Source organism: Pavona decussata, unplaced genomic scaffold, assembly GCF_977016875.1.
Source record: "Pavona decussata unplaced genomic scaffold, jaPavDecu1.1 SCAFFOLD_102, whole genome shotgun sequence".
NCBI lineage: Eukaryota > Metazoa > Cnidaria > Anthozoa > Scleractinia > Agariciidae > Pavona > Pavona decussata.
Genome location: NW_028145517.1, coordinates 4,527,125 through 4,548,105, shown reverse-complemented (window position 1 = coordinate 4,548,105; position 20,981 = coordinate 4,527,125). Strand labels below are relative to the sequence as shown.

General features: G+C 38.2%; 1 protein-coding gene across 1 annotated transcript; it reads right to left on the bottom strand.

Moving 5' to 3' along the window:
• Positions 1-1,689: 1,689 nt before the first annotated feature.
• Positions 1,690-19,920, bottom strand: LOC146471772 (protein ST7 homolog). The gene is made up of 18 exons (XM_085120326.1): positions 19,693-19,920; positions 17,650-17,732; positions 14,110-14,236; positions 13,102-13,156; positions 12,456-12,525; positions 11,189-11,240; positions 10,398-10,476; positions 9,468-9,522; positions 8,968-9,064; positions 8,332-8,429; positions 7,399-7,491; positions 6,723-6,744; positions 6,559-6,631; positions 5,673-5,775; positions 4,771-4,921; positions 4,184-4,276; positions 3,563-3,702; positions 1,690-2,193 (listed from the first exon to the last, which is right to left on the bottom strand). The coding sequence occupies exons 1-18, from the start codon at positions 19,850-19,852 to the stop codon at positions 2,098-2,100; spliced, it is 1,647 nt and encodes a 548-aa protein (XP_084976452.1). The 5' UTR covers positions 19,853-19,920; the 3' UTR covers positions 1,690-2,097.
• Between the last annotated feature and the right edge of the window lie 1,061 nt (positions 19,921-20,981).

Here is a 20,981-nt window from a genome sequence, read left to right as displayed (position 1 = left end):
TGCAGTTATAAAGCTTCTGTAGTCAGTAAAAAATCGTAGAGGTAACAGAATCATCGTCCCACATACTCTAAATAGGGAGTTTTGGCAACGACGACGGCGACTCAGTCAACTGCGGGGAAAAGTGGTTTGGAATATTATAAAAGGACATCGACGCAAACTGGCCGTGAAGGTTAAGTGATAGCTAGTGATTGGCTTCCTGATGCTTTAGTGATTTTCGGTAAATGTTGCCTTCATCAGGAAATGAACTAAAAACTGCAATGTTAAGTCGTGGGCTATCACACGACTTTGCTAGCACACGTGTGTAAATAACGACTTACCCTTATCTTTGATAAAAGCACTTTTTGCGCTTTACAAAAAAGGACCTTATCAATCCCGCCGCTGTTCAATTCTGTAGGAAACAGCAAGGAGTGACAGGCCTACACCACTTCTAACAATGGAAACATTTTTTGAAATGTAACCACTTTACAATTTTGCTCTTATAAGCATGTCATGTAGTGACTTTCCTTTTGTAAAAAGGAAAAAAAAGGGGTGACTCTTTGAAGATTTATCGTAGGAAAGGCTGATTTGTTATTTAGTTTTCCATCAAAACATGCTTGTCGTTAGGCACTCATGGTTGATAATGTGTCACGCAAGGCAATATTTGTTCGGAGGTGTCGCTTATTTGCTTCAATGCTGAGGATCTTTCTGTAAATTTGACATCTGATAAAAAATCTTTTAATCAGATTCTTTGGGGGGTCTCTAGCAAGGATACGTGATTTGATGTTTTTAATATTTTCCTCAAATGTTTTTTAGGAGTTTGTTCATAGGAGTCTTCGGGCTTCGCCCTATTGACAAATCCTTTTTTGACTGCTGGTGCTGGCTAGAGGAAAAATGCGTGTACTGAAAGGTTTCAGTCGGCTTGAAATGTGTTACAATATCCAGTTTCAATATTTTTCAATATTCATATTCATTGTCGAATAAGTCGGTCACCAAAACAATATGGCGGCGCACCTTCGAAAGTAATTTCGCGTTTGCTTTAGTTTTGCTTTCCTGAGCTCTGTGATTGGTTAGAGAAACTCGTGCCACTTTCTAAACCAATCAGAAACAAAACCACAACCAATCGTGACTTCCTCGCACGAGTTTTCCCGCGCTTTACGCCGGTTACATGTGTTGACTTTGAAGACTTCTGATTGGCTCATTGTGCCTTTTAAGTCAGTTCATTGGCCAGGGTAATTCTAACCCTAACCCTAAATTACCTTTGTTTTGGTTTCATGACACTGAAATGAAAACCGGTCTATTTGCTAATGAGCATTTCGTGTTTGTACGCTTACATCGCACACTTTAGGGCCGCTTTCAATTGCACGAGTTTACATCTCATTCTGTCGCACGTGACTCGCTTACATCCGCGGGTAAGTACGCACGTAGCAAGATAATGACGCTTTTTTCGGCCACTTTCATAAATTCGAATCAACAAATTCGATTTGCGCCGCAATTCCTCGGTGGATTTATCCGGAATTACGGTCAAAGTTGACTCCTTTGCGCGTTAAGGACTGAAAGCAAACCTCGTTTTTATGTTATTGTTTTAACATTGACTTACTGGGTACTTATTATAAATCCACAAAAAATATCAGAGTTTAGGTGGGGCAAAAGTCAGTTTTAAGAAGTATGTAGAAAACGATCTCCGTAATAGAATGATTTCAACATTCAGCGTGCCTCGGAGATTTAACTTTTAATATTGAACAATCTTCTTGTGAACTTTCTGAACTACATAAATATATTCTAACAGTCTTAAACAATATAGCAGTTAATTTATTAATGTTTGAAGAAATACGTTGTCCCCACAGCTTCGTGTACTGTACCCTTAAAACGTTTCAACAGCTTGCCACATTCGTAGTTAAAACATCAAACATTTTGCCACCGGGAATTGAGGAAGAAAGAATGAGATAACCAGGGCTTTTCTAAACCTTCAAAGGTGACTTTTTTTTTAGCTTCTTTTAACAAGTGAACAAGGTACAGTCAAACAAAGCAATAACGATTCCGTGCACTTTGTTTCCAAATAAGGAGGTTAAGGCAACCAATGAGAGAACAGGCATGAGAACACGTGGTCAGAGGAGCCAATCAGATGCGTGTTAACTGGTGCCAGATGTGCGCGGGAAAGAAATCTTCAAACTTCTGTATGATAAGGTTTAGCGGTGTTGAAATCCAGCTCAAACACTGTGAAATGAAGTAAAACGAAACTGAATCATAACACAAGCAGTCTTGTCGGCTGAAACCAAACTAGCTCCCTCGTATAACGGAGAGCTTTCTTTAGTTTATGATCCACTAATAAAATAGGGCGGAAGCAGTCGCACATTCTCCGAAAGTGGTGGATCAGATGCAGTGTAAAGCGTTAAAGTGAACCCATGGATTTCATACTACAAGAGGCAAAGACAAAAATCGTCGACCTCAGCGGAAACGAACCAGTAAGAAATTCATGGGTTCACTGTAGCGCTTTAACATACTCTTCAAAGTCAATTCTCTAATCCATCATTTGTGTCGTTAGTGCTAGCGGCACAACACTCATTAGACCCTATACATTCTCTGAAACTGGGCTGTCACTTAAGTATACCGCAGTACAACGCAAACAAAGTACTTTGTGCGGCGTGGCCTAGCGGTTGGGGCGCCGGACTTGTGTCCTGGGTTGAAGCCCCGCTCTGACCACTTGGATTTGTTTCACGGTAGCCCCGTTTTCAAATCCAAATCCACGCTTTGTAAAAAGCCAACTGGTTTGCCTCCCACCAGTTGGGATTTTTAACGAATGTAATGTTCAGTTTCTATATTTTTTTCACTGATTTATAGAGTCCCCAATTAGCACAATAGTGCTAAATACTTCGACACTTAAACAAAGTAATTTATTTTTTTAAATTTATTTTTAAACATAACGGAGCGCGGCGTAGAAATAAACATAACATTACACACAACTGCTTTAGTTACGTATTTCTCCCGCAGTTCAAATGAATGAATTTTCATATATTCACTTTCATGGTGTGATGCGTTGTGATGCAAACACGATGTGGTGTGTCGTAAAATCTCACAGCGTGACATCGACAGTGTAGTGTCACGTAAACATATCGTGATGCGACGTGCAACACATGACACGTTCAAAGTTATAGCGTGACATGTGCATAGTATAATGTGATATAGACACAATGGCTAGGTAATTATATCGTGGTGCAAAGTGTACATAGAAAAGCATGATGCAAATATGTTACGTTAAGATAGCGCGGTATCCCTTGAACATTGTGCAATGTAAATAGAACGAGGTGTGACGTTAAGAACTTTGCTGTGTAATCTGAACATTGGCGATGTGATGTAAACGTAGTGTGGCAGAAATACTGCTGTGACGTTAAACAGCAGCGTGACGCAAGCACGCCAAAGTGTGCCGTGACCATTTTGCTGGGTGAAGCACCAAGCAAAAGTGGTATGGAGAGGCCATGTTGTCTGACATGCACATAACGTGACATTACACTCTAACGCTCTAAACAATAACTCATACACTCTGGCAGCACTAAAAAAAAAATCGCGCACAAGAGTGGCTACTTACAGTTTTCGCCGCGTTAGCCATGGGTTCAGGAAACTGGTGCGTAAGAAGAGCCAGCATTGCAGTGAAGGAGCAGAGGGCAGCGGTGAAAAGAATGAAGAAAGGCAATTCTTTCTTGGGATAAATGGACAGTTCATGGTGACCTAAAACAGAGGAATGGTGAGCTCGGAACATCCACTTTTAGCTAGAGTAGGCTTTGCGCGTGAAAAGGATTTGACACGCGTGCGGTTTTTGGTTTATCTGCAGTCAACTATTCAAAAGTACTTTTTAAAATCATTTATCAACGTGTAATGCATTGTATTGTATTGTATTGTATTGTATAACCGTTGCGCTCAGGTTAGCTTTCATACGTTTGCGTGTTGAATTTGTCAAACTGGCCTTCCCAAACTTTGATTGTTTTTCAACACCGTCGACTAAATCTTGTGTTTACTGATTCGATTTCAAGCGAAAAGATAGACCGTTACATTTTTGATGAGGAGGGGGACGGGCTGGGCAAAAACAACGCAAAAAATGCGGCCTAGCCCTCCCCTCCCCCTCCACTTTCCCCAAAATATATGACGGTCCGTATTTTGTCGACAGAAAGAAATCGTGATAGAAGCTTGTGATCATGGAAATATGACTTACTTGGCAGAAGTTCTCTGTCGGCATTTTCAGTGCACGCTGGGTAAGGATGAAACAAATGCCCTTTCTCCAGAGGGTAGGGGACAAGGCGAAATGCTAAAAGAGACCAGAAGAGAGTTGATCATGTCATCTGAACATTGGACATGGTAGGGTAGTGAATTCCGCGGCGCTGCAAATCATGTCACTGTATCTCAAATAGAAATTGGACAAGGCTACTTTGTATAACGCTGCAAAACATACAGCATTACTTGAAAAAACTGTTCAGTAGCTTTCATTTGAATGGTCACACTTAAGGATTTCACCCACAGACTCAAAAGTTAGAACCACTTTGTAAAGCATAATAAACAGCACCACAGGAAAGTACTGCCCAGTAGCTTTCATTTGAATGGTCACACTTTAGAATTTCATCCACAGACTTAAAAGTTAGAACCACTTTGTACAGCACAACAAACAGCATCACAGGAAAGTACTGCTCTGTAGCTTTCATTTAAAAGTTTCATCCACAACCTCAAAACTTGACGAGAAGGGTACTTTCCATCCACAGAATAGCAAACTTGCTACAAAAAATACTAACAAAAAATTGATCATACTTCCTTCCCACGTGCAGTGGAGCAGGTTAAGAGCGCCCTCGACTCTTTTCCAGTGAGATAAGTGGAAGAACGTGTAGGCTATCGCTTCGCTGTCTCCTCGTTTTAAAATATGTTCTGGAGGAAGAATTAGACTCTTCTGCTCCAGCAAATACTGCAAGAAAAAACGAACAGTGTCAGTACCTGTTTTGGATTACAACTGTTTCAGTTCGTATTTGCTCATAGCCTGCGTTTCAAGTGTTTCGGGAAGGGGCAGGGGGTAGGGGCGTTTTTCGCTGTTTGACCGAGCGAAAAACTCGTCCCAATTTCCGCGCGGTCAAACAGCGAAAAACGCCCCCACCCCCTCCCCCCTCCCGAAACGCTTGCAACGCAGGCTAATTTCTCACTGAAAAATGAACGAATATGGGATACTAAGAGGCTCAGCTTATGCGGAGCACCCAACAAGAATGTTCAAACATAACCCTTAAAATGTTGTCTCTCGTGTTCTCAGATGGTTTAGTTGCCTTTTAATTAAAGGCACATTTGCGCCATATCAGTTCGGATGCTTTACTGGGCTGAAAATTTAAGTTTCAGAAAGTTTTAAGAAACGGAATGTTGTTTCCCGAAATTAAGATCTGTTGATGTCTTTACGAAAATGCCAGCTGACCTTACTTGGCATCTTTTAATGCCATATTTGCCCCTCCAAAAACGAACGGAATTCGTTTTCCAGTGTTACGAAATTTTGAGCCGATATTTTGCCGAGAAAACTGTTCATTTGCTTTAAAACAAAATTCGAACTTCTGAAGCGATTAAGCCCATCCAAACAGATATCCACCGAAGTGAAGCGTTGAGTGTCCTTGTTTTTGGGAAAAACCGTTGTGCATTCAACTTAAACAAGACAACTTTCAAAAGGAATTGAAGCTTACTTTAGGAACATGGGGATTAAACTCCACTGCTCTGTGTATTGCCTCAACGGCCGCCATTTCAGCTGGACTTAACCCTCTTTTTGCTGCAATTTCTGGAGAGAATCTGTGCAAAAACAACAAATCAATTCTCAGAGAGATCCTCGCTCTTCATCCTTCATTCGGGAAGGGGACAGGAAGATAAAGGGAAAAAATGATAACGCTATATTGGGTGAATTAATTTAGCCACATATAGTTGTAATCACTACCTAGATCGAGTTGTCGTTCAGTGCTAAATCATAAGCATAAAGTGTTTGTCTTTAAATACCGTACATCAGTAGAGGTTTTGAATTGCGTATACGACAATCCTATATTTGCCGCTCGCTGTTTTCATTTTCTCGATAAAACTGAGTAGTTTTGCGTTAGGATAAAGAGCTAGAATTATTTTGCACTATTCTCATCTATGTACTCATTTTTTTTTTTCAAGAAAACATAAACGCGATGCATTAAACGTGTATTGCATCGCCGTAAACGCGATTGTAAATATCTCTATTTGTAGGGCCTTACAGGACCCACATTCTCAGGGGCCCATTTTTCGGGGTCGTGGGGCGGGGTCCTTCAGGGGAAAGATTATTGGGGGCATTCTCTGGGGAACGTTAATGTCAGGGTTTTTAGGCCTTTTGATGTAATGCGCATCTACATCAGATATCTTGACGAAGGCAACAAAAATTACATATATCCTTTTCCCATACACTAATTTTGCCAAAACTTCATTCACGGTACTCAATAGGTTTCTCAGTTCTAGAAGCAAGTTCCTCCAGTTCACAGTCAAAACAACAAGGCAAATCCCAGTTTGCATTTTCACACTCCAAGTGTTTTTTTACACAAGTAATAAAGATGAGAGCCTTACTTGTCACAAACTGCTCTGGCTTTGAGGAGAGCAGCTGAGTAACATATGGTAGCTGACTTTGGAAGGCTTATATCTAGAAAAAGTGAAAAGATATTTTCAGCTGGTTTATCACACAAATTCAGGAGCAAGACCCGAAAAACATGTCCTCTGTTTCAAACTCTTACCATCATACTTGGCTAGAACTTGCTGCTTGGAGAACAAGAAAGGAGAGACTGGAGTCAGTGACAGTAAGAAGACATACATTGTAAAATCCTGGTCATAAGCCCTGGGGTTATACAACTTTGTAACGGGTATTTCGCACACTATAGTGTAAGCCAGTTAAGATGTTAATTAATCTCTAGAGACAAAGTAAGATATTTAAAAGGTGAAACCCACGCGGTTTACAAAACCACGCGATCTGCAAAACCATGTAAAAGAAGTCAAGAAGTTCATAAACTCAGTCCACGGAAAGTAGTAACAGAATTGTAAGTAAGATTACAATCAAGGATTTGTAAAATCAGTAACGGACATTTGCAATAATTATTGTATTTTTTCCCCAGTTTGACTATTGTAGGACTTTCAAAGAAAAATTGAGTACAAGAATTAAAATCCTCAAATTTCCGTTGAGTTGAGTGCTCTGTGGCGAACCTCATGCAAGTCCAAAACAAGGAGTTTTAGGTGTCCTAAGTTTGTAATTACTGATACTTGCAGTATGAGGGATGTGTCCCACGTATGAAGCTAGTTAACATGTCCCCACGTATGAAGCTAGTTACCATGTTTATAAGCGTTGGGTGATTTTACGGTATGTTGAAACGGGCAGAAAAGATTATTTCTAAATACACGTAAATTGTTTTAAAATACCTGTACTTCTGAGTAAGCTTGTATTTCTAGCAGAGCTTCCAAGAGATTCTCATGAATATTAAGTACACTCATGAGAGGAAATTCCTTCATTAACTGAAAGCAAAACAAAACTGTTCATGATTAAATCTTATATTAATATTCAAACTACAGTGGAAAACTTCGGCCTTGAAAAACTGGCGTACGGAGATTTAATGATGATGACAGTGAAAAACTGCCTTCTTACATATAGAGTGACAACGCCACTTAAATTTATGCAAATTGGAGGGAAAATTTTGCTGGAAATGTAAGAAATATTCATTTTGGATTTTAATAGCCTTGTCAAGATCTTCTCCTGCATGGCCATAAGCTGCAGAAAATACCTTTGATTAAGAGTTTCTCTGATCATCCAGGGATACAAAGAATGTGTGTACAGCGGCACTGTCCTTAACCCTTTAACCCCTAATTAATATCAAAGAACAAATTCTCCCATCTTTACCTCATACTTTTCTTACAAAAGTACTGGGGAGAAGTTATTAAAATGTCAAGAAAAATTCACCTTGGGTGATCGTATCCTTACTTCTGGTGACTTCAGGGGTTGAACAAGCATTGATAGTACAAGGAGAAATTTGATGCTGATCACTGTTAGTGCTTTCATGAGGGTTTAGTTTGTAATAATTACTGATATGTCTCACATATGAAGCCAGTTAACATTAGCCAGCTACATATCTTTCCATAGCTCAATGGTTACAGCAAGACAGAGAAAAAAGAAACAGCACTGGATGCTCCAAAAAAAAACCTACTGGCTTTATAAATAGGTTACTCAAATAAGATTGCAAATGCTTGGAGAAAATAATAAGTGGATTCCAAGGAAAAATCATTACAAATGTTGATGTTTGGAAATCAGTGTTTAAATAGCTAAAACAACAACAACAACAAACAAACAAACAAACTCACATCTCTCATCATTTTAATAGCTTCTTTGACTCTGCCAAGTTTGCGCGCACACATAGCAAGCCTCCGTCTGATGTAAACGCAGACATTTGTGTCTCTTCCTGAAGAACAAGACAGTGAACATTTATTATTTTGAATGGAAAAAATGCCAGTAAAGGTAATCAATGGGTCACAACAAATCACTTTCAATTGATTGTTTTCATGCCAGTGCAATATACAATTAATGGACTGAGTACACGTAGCTTTATCACTGGGACTCCAAAACTGAAATGACGTACAGTGTATTATTTTCTGCTTGTTTACCTAATGCAATAAACCATAAAATTCCATCTCAGTCTCCCAAAATATGTACTCCTCCCTTGAGAAAACTGCGCCCCCCCCCCCCCCCCTCCACCAAAACTCAGATGAAAACATCATCTAACCCCTCAGGCATAAGTAGGTGGATGTTTGGGGTTTGCTGTTTAAAGCCATTAGCAGTATTTTGTAATTTATTTGAAAAGCAATTTGAAAACTTTTCTCCACTATAAAGAAGCCTTTCTGAAAACAAGCCCTCCCCCAAAAATAAGCTACTACAGAAGTCCATTAAACAAAGAAAACCAAGTTTCTTTTCAGAATTTTTGAGTTAAATTATCCACTCACTATGTATAGCTTCTTCCTTGGTGTCAGGATTAACTGAAGTGTTGTTCCGCAGCAATGCTTCACTGGCTTTTAGTGCTTGTTTGAACAACTTTTCAGCCTGAAAAATGATTTAAAGCCATTGAAAATGGTTACCCTCATAAATGACTAAATCTTGTTTGAATCAGTTCCCAGGAGACACATGCTGTATGTGGAGTCTGTTGTGAACTGACCAGCACCCACTGACAGACTTCAGTCTGTGTTTTGCTGGGAAAACTTTAAAAACATTGTTGGTTTCACCAAAAGGTGCCGAAAAAAAAGAATGATTGCAAACTTCAAGGGAAATTCAACTGGCCTCTTCCCCAATTTAACTATCTCCACAGTTTTCTTTTGGCAACAACATTTTCCACTTTTGGAAAATTCAGAAAAAGGCAGAATGGTTTCCAAACTTTTCAATACCTGTGGGTTCATGAATAAAGGAGAAATAGTGCATATAAAGAATAAAAAAAAACTAGATTTGTCACCTCTAAAATAGTTTGAGCTTCCTCTTCAGCAAGCAAAATAAGTGCTGTAGGGCAGCTGTGCAAGAAAATTAAACAACAAAACAATAGTCTTAAAATAGAGCTACTGTAGCTAAAGAAAATTTAAACTGTTACAGTAAGAGGAAGTCAGGGATTGGGACCTCGTGCTCTTGAATGTTAAAGGGGTTAATATAATGTTTCGATGGGCTATCCATATTGGGAAAAAAATATTGAATGGCTGGTAAACAGTAACATTAAGCCGTGGTGAGCCCTGAACTTGACACCAGTCAAGGTGGGTCAGTGTGTAGAGGTCTCAAGAATTTTAAAAATCTATCAACATTCCAGCTAGGTCCTCCTTTAGATCTACCATTTCTAAGAGCACTTACATTGTATGGATAAATGTCACAGAAAGTTTGGCATGACAGGCAAACAAATAGACATTTTAAATGGTGCTAGCTTGGTGTGTACTACAAGTAAAAAACCACTTTTCAAGACCAAGGAAAAGCAGACTCTACATTCTGTTAAATACATCATTTTCAATGTCGAGAATTCTACTTTGTTGGTGAGCCAATGCAGCACACTGCTTTTTGCTTGTGTTTTGACAATCCTGGTCAGTTACAACTTAGCCCTTTAACCCCTTATATCAAAGAACAAATACTATTTTCCTACAGTATCTTGTCCCCATACTTTTCTTACAAAAATACTGGGGAAAGAAATTCACCTTGGGTGATCATAAAATTAATTCTCATGACCTCAGGGGTTAAATAAGTATTGATATTACAAGGAGAAATTTGATGCTGATCACTATTAGGGCTTAAAGGGTTAACTACTTGACAATATACTGAGCATGAGGAGAAATTAGATTTTAATCACAGTCAGAAGTTAGCTCATACTAAACAATGGTAACAAAATAATTTTTCAAATGTCACATACGTAGGATTATGTTCTAAAGCTTGGTGGGCTGTCTTGATTCTTTTCTCTTGATCTCGTTCTCGCCATGCTCTTAGCATTACTAAAACCAAATCAACACTGACAGTTTGTAATGAATAATGCTTTATAAATAAACAAACTTTAAACAAACAAACAAATGCGTAAACAGACAATAGATTGGAAACAGCTGCCTGTAAATGCCATAAGCACTTAATTTCTGGTGTTGTTTTGCAACCAATCTAAATCACACGTGACCTGTATTTTTGAAATTTGAACAGAGTTTTGAAATGTCCTGAAGTTTTGAACATGGCCAGCGAGATTTCAAAGTTCCCGTAAAGGCTCTGGAAATTATTAGAATTTTGACAAAAAGCAGTGAAATTATTTCCTAATTTCATGAGTATACCATTTGATTACCTTTTAATATCATGGGCAACAAATTATGCTCACAATCGAGCTCAGTTCCGTCTTGTTTACACACACACACAAAAAAAAGCTCGAGTACTTTATCCAACTGCTCAGGACAAACAGTCTAAGGGTTTTTCTCAAGGACATTTTCATCACACCAGTTCTCAAAAACTCTCGGTTTTCTGCAGCGTCTTTTAATGCTGTAACTTCTTTCATCCGTAACATCTTAAACCTGGACGCCATCTTGGCACTGAGATATAGGAAACATTGCCATACCAATTTTGTAATTTAAAATGTGAAATTATGAATTAACACTGAAATTCCGCACCAAAATCAAGGAGTAATTTGTCACCCATGATATTATCACTGCTTATTTCACATGTACTTACACTCATCAGATGGTTCTGAGCTTTCAGCATCAGCATCACATGTGAAGAATGTCTGTCACCAGAAAAGAACAAATTTAAATAACTTATAACTATGGAACCATAGAACATAGATTCAGACAAATCTACATTTTATAAGAGCTTTTAATTTTGGGTAGCAATGATTCTCTGACCTGACAAACACAGAGCTGCCAATTATTTGAATTATGGCTTCCAAGACTGTGGATAAAGTCCTACCAAAACTACCTAACTTTTGAGTTTGTGGACGAAATTCTAAAGTGTGACCATTCAAATGAAAGCTACTGAGCAGTACTTTCCTGTGGTGCTGTCTATTATACCATACTATGTGGTTCTAACTTTCTAACTTTAGAGTCTGTGGATGAAATCCTAAAGTGTGACCATTCATGACAAAGGAAAGTTACTCAACAGCAATTTTCTGTGGTGTTGTTTGTTATACACAAAGATGTGGTTCTAACATTGGTCTGTGAATGAAATCCTAAAGTGTGACCATTCAAATGAAAGCTACTGAGCAGTACTTTCCTGTGGTTCTGTTTATTTTGTTGTACAAGGTGGTTCTAACTTTTGATTCTGTGGATGAAATCCTAAAGTGTGACCATTCATATGAAAGCTACTGAGTAGTACTTTCCTGTGGTGCTGTTTATTTTGTTGTACAAGGTGGTTCTAACTTTTGAGTCTGCGAATGAAATCCTAAAGTGTGACCATTCAAATGAAAGCTACTGAGCAGTACTTTCCTGTGGTGCTGTTTATTGTGCTGCACAAGGTGGTTCTAACTTTTGAGTCTGCGAATGAAATCCTAAAGTGTGACCATTCAAATGAAAGCTACGGAGCAGTACATTCCTGTGGTGTTGTTTATTATGCTGTACAAGGTGGTTCTAACTTTTGAGTCTGTGGATGAAATCCTAAAGTGCGACCATTCAAATGAAAGCTACTGAGCAGTACTTTCCTGTGGTGCTGTTTATTGTGCTGCACAAGGTGGTTCTAACTTTTGAGTCTGCGAATGAAATCCTAAAGTGTGACCATTCAAATGAAAGCTACGGAGCAGTACATTCCTGTGGTGCTGTTTATTATGCTGTACAAGGTGGTTCTAACTTTTGAGTCTGTGAATAAAATCCTAAAGTGTAACCATTGAAATGAAGACTACAATTTGAACAGTACTTCCCTTTGGTGCTTTTTAGTTATTAATAGATCAACTAGATGTTTTATATCTTTTAAGACAAAAAAAGTTTACCAGAAAACTGTGCAGAATTACCTGGTGATCCTGTGCTGATAAATTCATGTCATAATATGTTAGTGGCTCCTTTCCTGTTACCCAATAATATCTGTTATAAACAACAATTAATTAAATCGTTATTGATTTAATGTTCATAGCTACACCAAAAAGCAGTGTATGTGGAGAAACTAGAGATACCGGTAAATCACAAAATTGTCAAAAGAAACATGAACAAAGAAGAAGAAGAAGGATCTTTGATGGCATCAAGCATTTAAACCATCTTTTATATTTATTTCCACGGTTTGAAAAGAATGGAAAGCAACTGAATGATTACATGGATAACGTCTTTAGTTACCTAAGAGATTATTTCAATTAATTCTTTGGAAATTAAAAATTGACATGAGAAGAATTATGATGTATTTTGTCCATGATGCCAACACAAACATTTCTCTGAAATCACTTGAACGCAGAGCTTCCAACATAGACTTTTAGTAGCGAAGTATTTTGAGTTAATTATTGATCCAGTATTTGATGACTATTCACAGCTTTAAAAAAAAAAAATTAGCTGAATACTTGGAGAATTTTGTGGCGATCTTGTCTGAATAGAAGTTTTTACCTTATGCTTTTTTTAGTAATCTACTGTAAATACACGCACGTTCTGACATTTACTCACATAAATATTTACCTATTGTATTCTGCTCCTCGGAAAAGATTTCCAGGATTTCTCCACACTTTACATTCTAAAAACACAGAACAAGACAATGATTACTGTTAGGCACTACAAGAAGAAACAGATCCATATATGTGAAGTCGTGCATATGGCTTGTACATGTACCTTGTATGAGGGAAGTAAGAACGAGTGTGTGATAATCAAATGAATTTTAAGAAGCTCTTTATGAACAGCAACAACCTTGTGTTTTTGAATTGTGCATAAGGGGCATGCTTTCTTTTTCTTTTTCCAGACAAGGAATCCACTGTTGGTCCCACATTGATCCATATTTATCTTTTACCTGAAAGTTAAATTTCTAAGGATAGCCATGACTACAATGAGCTTCTTAGAAATTTAGCCATGGGACAAAACAATTAAAAACAGACCAAAATCTGCCGTGCACACAAAATACTGGGCAGCTATGCAGTGCTTTCATGATTCCTTGGCTAGAAATGTGTCATGCCCCCTTTCAAACAGAGCAACTCTACCAATCATTTTACAAGTAACGATAATTATTTCAAGTGATATTTTCTCACTAGCGGCACCAATTTTCTTGATAATAAAACATGGTAGAGTCAAGCGCCTGGTCATTTCCATGAATAGCTGGCTGTAGCTGTAATTAAGCACCCTAAACAGTGTTTTAGACAAATTTATGGACATTCATACAATTTAAGGTAACTTCATGCAAATTTAGGCACAATAATTGACATATTTATAAATGACAATTTTTTGACAGAAAAATGTCACTCACGCCATTTTTTTCAACCATCATTTTTTAACTACATAGAATGTTTGGCAGTAAGTTAACTAAAAACACTGTTCATGGCTGAAAAATGATTGACCCTTAAAAACAGCTGTAAAATCTACATATTTGATTGTACTTGCCTAACAAGGCAATTCTTAAAACAAGCCTGGATGGTTTTTAGCAACACATGGCAAAATGATGCAGGAAATTAAAACAATTTGCAATTTTTTAAAACAAACCTGCTACATTCTGTTGAGGATTTTGTGGTGTATTGTCAGAGCTTCCTAACAGTGGACCAAGATGTGATAGAGAAACATGTTCAATGAATGATGTTCCATACTTCCTGAAGTACCACCACTCAAATATCTAAGATAATGAAACACACATTCAAACTGTTAAGGTGTGGCAAAATAAATGTTAATATTTTTATTACCAAAAACAGAATTCCCATGTATAGTGTACACAGATGGATCTATCTTGTTTTCAGTGTTCAGCTAGTGGGAAGCAGAGCAAAAAATGCGGGCCGCCATAAAATTTCAAAATGCATGTACAAGCCTCCCGAAAAACTCCTCTGGTATTGAGCTGAAAAGAAAGTCATCCTGCAATGAAAACATCTATGGAAACAGGCCCTGAAAGGCTGGTTTCCATATGATCGCGGATCGCAGATTGCAGATCGCAATAAGGTCTGCGATCGTCTGCGATCATATGGAAACCAGCCTTTAGCTTATCTTCTGTGATTGTCTGCAATCGCGATTGCAGGATCGCAGACGATCGCAGAAGTAGTTTCCATATGATCGCAGACGATCGCAGACCTTATTGCAATCTGCGATCTGCGATCATATGGAAACCAGCCTTAAAACAGATGGTTGATTATGGTAACTAAATACACCATTGGATTGACAATTAAGGATACTGCATCCTAACACAGAAGTATTTTTGCACAGTTTATGACTATGCCGGAAAAGCAGGTTTGAGTATGGGCTACTGACATCCAAAAAGAAAATTAGGGGTAGCGGCACATTTTTTAGAGATAATTATGCAACAATAATTCTAAAAGCTGTAAAATACAAAGCAATGTACAAGTCTTGTATGGCATTTTTTTCCCAAATTGAAGCTTAATATTTTATTACCTCTGAAAAATGCATGGTTACCCCCAATTTCTGTTTTTGAACTCTTGCTAAGATTTGCTTTCCTGCAAGGTAGTTGTAAACCATGTGAAAAATATCCCTATTTTAGTAAGTGCCACCCATAGGAAACCTGAGTATCTCAGACCAACCCGAGATGTGCAGAACGTATGTGCAGTAACAAAATGAGGTACCGTTCTTAATTCAAAGGCTTTTATGGTGGTCACTGAAATAGCAAAAGGGTATGGTCACTTACAAGTGATTCCAAATTCAGTGTCTAACTGAAAAATAAATTTCATGAAAATAATTGTTGACAGGCTTTTGGCTGGTCCCAAAGTCTCTAAATACATCTTCATGTAATTATGTGAGATTCTGGATTGTTCCTGACCACCTTGTTTAGTTGGACTGGTCTGATTGGAAATCTACTCATCTGACTATTCCTGTTTCCAGCAAATCTCTGTCCTATTTAAAATTTCTTGTCCAAAACCGAATGGATCAGTTTGTTTGATTGTAAATTTTGGAAAAGTCACTTAAGTTATGTTCAATTTGCCACCATACACATACAGTTGCATTTATAAGTTAATTTTAAATAAAAAACAAGCTTTTAATTCACTGTTTTGACCAACCAATATGGCAATCCTTTTATAGTCAGAAATACATGTAAGTAGACACCCTTTCAAGACAAACAATAAAATTATTTGCAACCCCTACAGCTGAAAATTAGGCTGAGTAAATACGCAAAACAAATGAATAGGCTCCTTTTGAAATGTTGAAATTCAACTTGAGGTGCAGAGGACACAAACCAGAGAAATGAATAACCATGAATAAACATTGATTTCTTTTGATAATTGTGTCCTCTTAGCCTCAAGCTGAATTTTAATACAGTCAACTCCCTTTATTGTGGACACCCTTGGGACCATGAGTTAGTGTATTTAATAGCGAGAGTCCGTAATAGCATTTATTTCAGTCAAACGCCTGTAATTTAATATGACGGGGATTAAGCTGCTGTCCGTATTATCAGGGTGTCCGTAATAGCGCGGTGTCTGCAAGGTGAGAGTATATCGAAAGGAGCCTATTAAATTAATAATATCTTAAGGCCGATTTAGACGGTACAACTTTTGCTTATGACTGTCGCATGCGATTTCTAGAGCGCGTGGTACTGGCGTCATGCAAAAAATCACACACAATTCTCGTCATTCCTCATGGCGTAGGATTTTAAAACATGCTACAACTTTTTTTATGATGTACAAGACAGTCATAAGCGAGTTTTAGGTTTGATTTACATGGAACAATGCTTGTCGTAGGCCTGTCGTAAGCTTGCCGCATGCGACAAAGTCGTACCATGTAAACGCCCTTTAAGTAAACAGGAAGTTCCAATGCAACCTGGTGTGGTCATTCACACCTTCAGCTGTCAATCAACCACAAAAGTGCAAACAACTGACAAACAACATATTCCAAAATTTACGAAACTTGTTCAATTTTAGCAATAAGCCTCTGCTAAGAGACTGGCGCAATTTGCACTTACCACAACATTTTGAAATGTTAGAGTATGTTAAAAATTAACAAATAGATTCCATTTTGCCGTGCGTCTGTACTCTGATAACGCACAGATGACGTCAAAAGGTGGTGAGAACAAAGAAGTGACTGATGTTCTCACCACGTTTTGACGTTCTCTGTGCGTTATCAGAATACAGAACCAAGGCAAAATGGAATCTATTTGTTTCATACAATACCCAAGACATTTCAACACATTTCGTGAGCGGGCATCGCGTTGCCTGAGCGAGCTGAGTCAAAACCTTTCCAACAAACTCGGTTTTAGACTACGGCACACATGAAGTTGTGATCTTCTAAATTAGAGTATAATCAGAAAGAATTTCACTAACAATTTTTTCAAAACTAACCTTTATTCCAGAAGGAAATCCTGACCCCAAAATATTACAGCATGTAAGTCGTTTCACTGCGATTTGCAATCGATTACTCTCCATTACCGGATTTTAGTCGGCGACATATTTCGACAAATATTTGCTTCCCTTTCACGTCACAACAAAGTTCTAGCTTTCCTATCCTGTTTGAGGTCACTCTCAGCGGTCTTTGTCCAATCTTTTATTGGGCAGTTTTCGGTTCCTGCGAAAATTTGTCTGTGTTTGTCTGCTACTCGCAAAAACAGTTTGCAAAACTTTGTTGACCAGTCGCTCTGGCTGGACTCTAGACTCTGATCACGTGCGCCGTTCACACCACTCGATGACGTCAATCGTGCGTCTATACTCTAATCACACACTCCTCTAGACCAATGAAAACACGAGTTTTATACAGTTCATTGTATAAAATGAGTTCAGTAATGAAGTTACCATACCAACTTTAACATACATCCCCGGTTTCATAGAGATCTCATTTTAAACCATCATGGTGCAACTCTTCATGAACTCAGTTTTTCATTTAATTCTGTGCTTTACGAGGTCACCTTGACTGCAAATTGCTTGCTACAAGAACTACCGGTAATAACTTATGTTGCAGTGGTGAGATTTTGATTGTTATGAGATTTGGAAGGATTGGTATTTATTTCAGAAGATGCTTGATTCAACAATATGCCACAATGAAAAGATATCTAAATCTGCATTTACCCTTTAAAATGGAACTTCTTTTTATAAGACTTACAAGAATAATTCCTGATATGAATGATGATGTTCCCGTAAGAGCAACGTAAAACTTGGGTGTCAGTGTGTTCAAGAAAACAATAGCTGAAAAAAAGAAAATGGCATTATTAAATTCAGTTTCAATAAATAGTATGCCATTTAATATCCCTTGTTGAATCTGGTTTAATCAATAAAACATTAATGTAATCAAAAGCTCCCATGAGCTAACTCCAAAGGATATACCAAAGCATTTTGCATTGATTGGACTCCAAACGTCAAAGATCAATTCTCTGCTTTCAGTTCAGTTAAGACTCTCAATGTTCTCTTTTTTCAGTGGTTCAGTTTTCTCAGCCACAAAGGCTGCCATTTTGTTTAAGTAATGTGGTTGAATAAATGGCTGCCTTTCTACTGGCCACAAAAAAACTATCATATATAATTATGCACAAGAGTTATGCACTGGTCAGCAGAATCAACAATAACAACAAAAAAGGTTAACAGGAATCGACTGACTGAGCAAGCAAGTGAAATTCCCTCCAAGGGACAGGTCTGCATAGATTAATGGTTGAAGAAAATGTGAGAATGGTTTTTTAGAGATTTAAACTCCAGGGCTGAGTTGCTCGAAGCATGGTCAGCGCTAACTCGGGTTAAATACCAATTAACAACCTATAGGTTTTAATACCTTTTAACCAATGCTTCGAGCAACTCAGCCCTGGAGATCAGGTGGCTTGTACACACACATGGTGGAGAATCAAAGCTTCAAGAGCAACTGTGAAATTTTTAGAATGATCTTTTAGCCAAGGGCATTATCATCTGATATACCAGCAAGGCAGAAAGGGGTTCATTTATTTTACAACCCTGGTAATTTTCTACAGGGCATTTCCTTAAACCTCTTTTGTGATGTTGGCATCCTCATTAAAGATTACCCTCAACCCTCCAAGTACTTTCTGAAACACACACACTTGTACAGAACAGCCAGTGATGGTCAAAGTATGATTGCCAACAAACCAATCCAAGCTGACTAGCTTTTACTCGGTTTTTTGATTCTGTGATTACATTAGAACAGTCAAGACCTAAAAAGGTGACGTTCTTTCTTTATTTTTCTTATCAAAAAAATCAGGCGACAGATATCAAATTGGATGACTGTTATCGTCTGATAACTGCTGTCTGATTTGGTACCACATGACGTATTTCATCCAGTGAGAGTGCCCAGAAATTAATCGGTGGGCTAAAAAAAAAGGCTAAAAAAGGCTTTTTATCATGCACTGAAGGCACAACCTTCTAGGGGAGGCTTGGGGCACACTCCCCTAAAACATTTTGAAACTTCAAGTTTCCTCAAGTGGCATTTTCTACATTTTGAAATTCTTTCTGAGTGATTCTAGAAGATCTCAACTACACTCATCTTTAAGCCTTTGACTTAAGCTGTTATTAATTTTTTGAAAGCAAACCAAATGAAGACCTAAATAATGTCAATAGTAGAAAGAAATTTTACTGAACATAATTATATTACATTAAAAAGTCTGGAGAAAATATTGACCGATCAACTTTTCGCTCCTAAAGAAAATGAATTGACGCTGGAACTAAGGAAATTGAGACAGAAAAGATCAAAAGGTCATTCAACTTAATCTGACATTACATGGGTACATGTTACGAAAATGGGACTCTATTATTAATTATATAAAATGAGTCAGAGGATTAGTTCTACTTATAAAAAAATGGTTAAAAATATTGAATTTTTATTTCGTAATAGCCAAGACTAACAATGAATACTTATCGGTGAAAACAGCTGATTTCACAATGCCATCCGGTCTTTCTTTATTTTAATGATTCCTGTCATTTTCGATTCATTTTAAATTCCGAATAAAATTTAAATCAAAACACAGAAATCCTGTAGCGCTACCAGAGAGTGCCTGGCTTTTAAAATTAAAGAATTAGAAAAGCCAAAATATCATTAATTTACCATAATATTACGTGAAAGAACTGTTTTTTAAATAAAACAATGAAACGGCGCGAATTTAATTTCTCATTTGAGCTTGTTCCTCATGACAAATGATGTTCGATGACTTACCTAAGTTCAAGTTTTCTTTGAGACGAAGGGGCGTACGGAGCACGTAAAGCAAGAATATTACAAGGAGAAACCAAAATCCCCACAAATATGTCCATGACCAGCCAATCCATTGCTTCATTTTACTTATCGATCGCTGAACTCCACTCTGTTCGTCCGCCATTTTGGATCATCTAAAAAATAAAGCACAGCGCGTGCGCATAACGAATTAGTCCTAGACTCCGCGCGATGAATGCCTTTTGAATTGAAACAGCCGGCCTAGAATTAAGCAAGTTGTCTATATTCCAGAAATAGCCTTCACCTCCATTTTCTCGGCATACTACAGCTGCACCTCTTAGCTCATATGCACACCCAATTGGCCACCTCAAACGAGGGACGACAATTTGGCCGAAGACAGAGGACAAAAATTTATAGGGACGCTAGCTCTGTAAAACTGCTCTCCACGGAAAACAGTTTTCTTAGTTTGATCCAGAAATTTTCTGGTCTGCCTCCTAAACAATTTATACACCTCACGATCAGCGGTTTATTGTTCTATTGACAGAGCTAAGGAAAAAGGAATCAGCGTTAATATATGAGCCGCTGTGCTCTATTCATAGAACCGCCTATGGCTTTTAGCTTTCGAAGCTTGAGGATCAATGCAACCATATATCGAGACTGATTGTGTTTTCCCACCTCCGGTTTCCTTAAAAAGACCGTTATACTTGGTAGAGATAGCATGTCAGCTTACTTATACTAATCCATGAATGTCGTCCGCGCACGGCTATTGCATTCTCCATTTACCACCATATTCACCCACGGCTTGCTCTCGTCTGTCCTCGTAGCTCACTCGGTAGAGCAACGGACGATCAAATCGGAGATCGTGATTCGATTCCCGCCGGTGTCGGAGATAGTTTTCTTGTCTCGTGCTATCTCCCATTTCCTTACTAGGGCTGACGCTCAGTGGGAAATTCATGTGTTCACACTGGAGAGTTAATTCTCTTATCCATCATTTGCATCCTTAGTGCTAGCTGCTCAACAGGCATTTGTACCCTCTCCATTTAGTGGTTCGTTTACTGCTATTTCAGCCCGCCAGTTAACTGAGGTGGCTCATAACGGTTTCCAGCACTTACCTTCGGGGGTTCTGAGCCACCTTAACTTTTGGAAATTTAAGGTAGCTCTGAACCTCCCCCTCCTTATCCTCCTGGTTGTTGTTCTTCTCCTTCTTTTTCTTCTTCTTCTTCTTCCTCTTCTTCTTCTTCTTCTTCTTCTTCTTCTTCTTCTTCTTCTTCTTCTTCTTCTTCTTCTTCTTCTTC

Bases quoted from the DNA above. Each gene is read 5' to 3' on its own strand.
- LOC146471772 (XM_085120326.1), bottom strand. From the start codon at position 19,852: ATGGCGGACGAACAGAGTGGAGTTCAGCGATCGATAAGTAAAATGAAG. The intron at 11,241-12,455 runs GTAATTCTGCAC...TTCTGGTGACAG, and splicing joins TATCAGCACAGGATCACCAG to ACATTCTTCACATGTGATGC. The intron at 9,523-10,397 runs GTATGTGACATT...TTTCTTGCACAG, and splicing joins GCTTTAGAACATAATCCTAC to CTGCCCTACAGCACTTATTT.